Raw genomic sequence first — 4,595 nt, 5'->3', positions numbered from 1 at the left:
ATAATGTGAAGAAGAATAAAGACAAGGAGAGGGTACCTGACGTGCATATGGTCAAAGCAGATGAGATGCTTGAATAAAACTGCCATGAACCTATGGCTTTGTACAGTGAATATGAAGTAATCATTTTTAAATAAACTGAAAAAGTAATGGTATCTGAGCACAGTTTTAAAAGGCCAGTGTTGTGCGTGTGTGTGTGTGTGTGTGTGTGTGTGTGATGTGTGTCTGTGTGTATGTCTGTGTTCATGTGTCTGTGTGTATGTACCTGTGTGTCTGTATCTGTGTGTATGTTTTTAGTGTGTGTGTGCGCACGTGCATGAGTATCCACATGCATCTCACTGACATTGAATTCTTAAAAAAATAAAATGAGTGGTTCCATTCCAGTTATTTTTCATTCCTCATGTGAATGCAAACTAACAACTTGAGGCACAAACGATGTGAGTGTTACAAAGAAAAAAAGAAATGCTAACTTTTACTGTCCATGAATCAATTGATATTTACTGTTTTAATATTTATGTAAAGTAGTACATGAAAATATTTCTCCTAAAATTATACATAATATATGCATTTCTGTCATTTATATTATATAGCTGCTATGAAAATAGTAGGTTGCAATGTTGTATTCAATTCTAATAGCTATTTTTCTCTCAGTGGCAGTATTCCTAACATAGATGGGACCTGAGAACTACACAGTTGTAACAGAGTTCATTCTTGTGGGGCTAACAGAAGATGCTACAATCCGTGCCATTTTATTTGTCGTGTTTTTAATAATTTACTCTGTCACCTTAATGGGCAATGTGATCATAATCATGCTAATCAGAAGCAGCCCTCAGCTTCACACCCCCATGTACCTTTTCCTCAGCCATTTGGCTTTTGTAGACATTGGGTACTCCAGCTCAGTCACACCCATCATGCTGAAGGGATTTCTCAGGAAAGAAACATTTATCATTGTGGCTGGCTGTGTGGCTCAACTCTGTTCTGTAGTGACATTTGGGTCTGCTGAGTGCTTCCTGCTGGCTGCCATGGCCTATGACCGCTATGTAGCCATCTGCTCACCTCTACTCTACGCCACACAGATGTCCTCCAAAGTTTGCATCCTCCTAGTGGGAACTTCCTACCTGGGGGGATGTGTGAATGCTTGGACATTCACTGGCTGTTTATTAAATCTGTCCTTTTGTGGACCAAATAAAGTTAATCACTTTTTCTGTGACTATTCACCACTTTTGAAGCTTTCTTGTGCTCATGACTTTTCTTCTGAAGTCATTCCAGCAATCTCTTCAGGCTCCATCATTGTGGTCACTGTGTTTATCATTGCTCTGTCTTATGTCTACATCCTTGTCTCAATCTTGAAGATGCGCTCCCCTGAGGGCCGCCACAAGGCCTTCTCCACCTGCACCTCCCACCTCACTGCAGTCACTTTGTTCTATGGGACCATCACATTCATTTATGTCATGCCAAAATCCAGCTACTCCACAGATCAAAACAAAGTGGTGTCTGTATTCTATACAGTGGTGATTCCTATGTTGAACCCCATCATCTATAGCCTCAGAAACAAGGATGTTAAAGAGGCCATGAAAAAACTGATGGCTAACACTCACTGGTAGCTACAAATATCTGGAATTTTAAACAGTGTAATGCACTCTAAACTTTCAAATGAATGGACAGTATACTATGGAAATTTATAATTATATCAATATTTTAGACATAAATTTTATCATCTTACTATTAAGAACTTCTTCATCATCAAAACAGTGGATTCATTAATATAGCCACATTTAGCAATTTTCTTTTTTTAATCCTTTCATTGGCCACCATTTTCTGCATCTATATACACAAGTCTCTCACATAAGTTCTGTTTTCTTTTAATGAAGCCTTTAGATTTGAAATTGTAGACTCATCTGGAATCCTTTGAATAAGAATAGTATTGCCATACAAGATCTTAACCTGAAAGAAATGATCTCCTAGTTTACAGAAATCTAAATGTTGAAGGCAGAGATGTAGGTGGTAGAAAATGTGTGTTATCGGCAGAATTCCTCTTGTGCTGCCTTATCTAGCCAACTCAAGAGGTTGCTCAAATTCTCCTGTATCTGTTGACCCTTCCATTTTAACAATTTGTTGAACTCAGTGTCTAAAGGAGCCCCTTAAGGACATCTTACTGGGGATAATTGGGGTAATCTCACTCCTGGAGAGATGAAGATGTAGGGATTCAGTTCTCTTGGATTGTTTCAGTCTTGGGATATAATGACTTCTGCTGTATCTTTTGAACAATGTGTTTCTTTGATGCCCTTGAAACTGGAAATTCATAGCATTTTACACCTAATTCTGATATAGTCACAATATTAGAAATAATTTTCCTGAAACAGATCAGTTTTTAATTTTGTGCTTTAATTTACCAAGTTGGTGTTTGCATACCAGTTGTCTTTTGTGCGAATACATTTTCATCAAAAAGCATAACATTTTAAAAAAATATTTTTGTCTTTAATAAAAATGTAAGCATCAGATTAATCCTAATGCATATTATATTACAAGATTTTTTTGACTGATAAGAATTGATACTATATTTGACTTTAGCCAAAAGACCAAACTGGGATGAGACTATTCAATTTCCAGCAGTGTTTCTTCAATCTTCAAGACCTAGTTTGAATACCTTAAGCATTAGATTACACAGCACCCACATTGCTTCACTTCTGTAGCAGTCAAGTAATTGAGAGCTTGGCTGAAGTCTCTTAAATTCTATTTCTCTGGGATTTCCAATAATATTTCAATATCTAATTACACGAATTAAATTATTTTTTGCTCAAAATAACTAGGAGCTTTTAGTCTTTACTTAAATAACCCCTTGAATGAGGTATGTGAGATGCTTATTGAGGACTAAGCACTACATAAATAAATGCCTCATGAATACCATGATGTGGTCAGAAGACCACCTCACTGTATCAAAAGAAAGAAAGAGGATAAAATGATATACTGTGGCTGGAGGTTTATCTAGTACTCAGAGAAATTTACTGACTTACTTTTATGAGTTTACAGCATACATTTTTTTTATTTTTACTGGAGTTTACAAATCAACAAGAAAGAAAGGAAATCAACTTAAATGTTTATTTTGGTGGTGTTGTAAATGTGTTTTTAAGAGGATGAATTCCATATGTGGCCTTGAAACTTTTATCCTCCCATCACACAAAACACAATGACATAAGATGATACCTCCACATTGCTTCATAAGATCAGACTGTAGGCCAGCCTCTAGGGTATGTTCTTAATTAGTGATTAGTTGAGGCAGGCCCAGCCCACTGTGGGTGGTACCACCAGTAGGCTGGTGGTCCTAGGTTCTATAAGAAAGTATGAAAATCAATTTGAATGTTTAGTTTTAGGGGTCTGTCATAAATATGTTCAGAAGAGGATACACTCCATATGTGTAATTTCCAGAATTCAACATTGGCTTAATGCCCTTAGTATGCAGTTTGAAGCCTTTGTCCTCTGTCATTCAAAACACAATGGTATGAAGATAGCATCTAAGATAGCTTTCATGTAGTAGTTTGAAGGCAACAGTGTGCAATAAATTATGCATATTAAGTATCCAAACCACAAAATTATGACTTATGTTTTCCCCATCATCTATCAAAAATTTTATTGTATTCCTAAACAACATCAACTCTCCCTATATTTCTTAATTAGAATTATGTAAGCCCCTTTAAGGTGACTGTGTATTATCTTCATATTTTACTGCTTACCTGGTTGTAGAGAAGGCAGAGAGATGTGCTTATGTGATTAAGAATTTACCAGCAGAAGATGATGACAGGAAAGATCAGATATTTAGAAGTATATCTAAGGAAATGATGATTGTGGTGGAGTATGGATCTAGTCTCACATGAACGGACATGGGAAGATGAAGAGAGTGGTGAAATCACTCTGAGATCAAGAGATAAGATTTCTTAGTGTGATTAAGGATTTTTATTAAATGTGGTTATTAAGCTGTGAATTCAGGTTCCTAAAGATTCCTCAAATTTAATGTATCATGATGTACACATCCTATGCAAGCCCTCTGTAATATCCTACTGCCCTTAGTCTCTTAGGTTGTGGGGGTGCAGATTATCAGTGTCTATGGCCCCTGTGATAAAAAGGTTTTCTACCCAGTCATCCTTCCATGTACCAACCTATCCATGTAATGTATACTAGTTAAGCACATAGTGCTATTAAGGTATAATATCAAGGAAGTAAAGACCCAACCTTGTTCCTCAACATGAGAACAAAGACTTAGGAGAGATAGACTCAAAGAATTAAGTTAAATTGTTAACTAGGTTAAAAAATGCAAATATTTAGAATACTCTATACAGGCACAAAAAGAGAAATGAGCTTTTCTGGGAAGGCAGTATTCTACAAAGATCCTGGATGGAGTGTTTTACTGTATATCTCCAGATTAACTTTTCTCTGGACTTCTCACAAACATAAATCTGAATACCAACCTAAGATTTCAGTTACATTCCAGCCTAGCACAAACCTGCTTGGTCATCTGATGGCAAGTAGATCCAGACTGGGGAAGATTAGGTCATAATGCCAACTGAAAGCTCTCACCCACAGTTTAGATTGTTGTCTTGTAT

General features: G+C 36.5%; 1 protein-coding gene across 1 annotated transcript; it reads left to right on the top strand.

Annotated features, from left to right (window-relative positions):
- Positions 1-611: 611 nt before the first annotated feature.
- On the top strand, positions 612-1,601 carry LOC128093910 (olfactory receptor 508). Its single transcript, XM_052711820.1, has one exon. The coding sequence runs from the start codon at positions 669-671 to the stop codon at positions 1,599-1,601; it is 933 nt and encodes a 310-aa protein (XP_052567780.1). The 5' UTR covers positions 612-668.
- Positions 1,602-4,595: the final 2,994 nt, after the last annotated feature.

Source organism: Peromyscus californicus, unplaced genomic scaffold, assembly GCF_007827085.1.
Source record: "Peromyscus californicus insignis strain IS unplaced genomic scaffold, ASM782708v3 Scaffold_4__1_contigs__length_199733344, whole genome shotgun sequence".
NCBI classification, from domain to species: domain Eukaryota; kingdom Metazoa; phylum Chordata; class Mammalia; order Rodentia; family Cricetidae; genus Peromyscus; species Peromyscus californicus.
The sequence above is the reverse complement of the archived record's forward strand: the minus strand, read 5'-3'. Positions and strand labels throughout refer to the sequence as shown.

Excerpts from the sequence above, each read along its gene's own strand:
- LOC128093910 (XM_052711820.1), top strand. The coding sequence starts at position 669 with ATGGGACCTGAGAACTACACAGTTGTAACAGAGTTCATTCTTGTGGGG.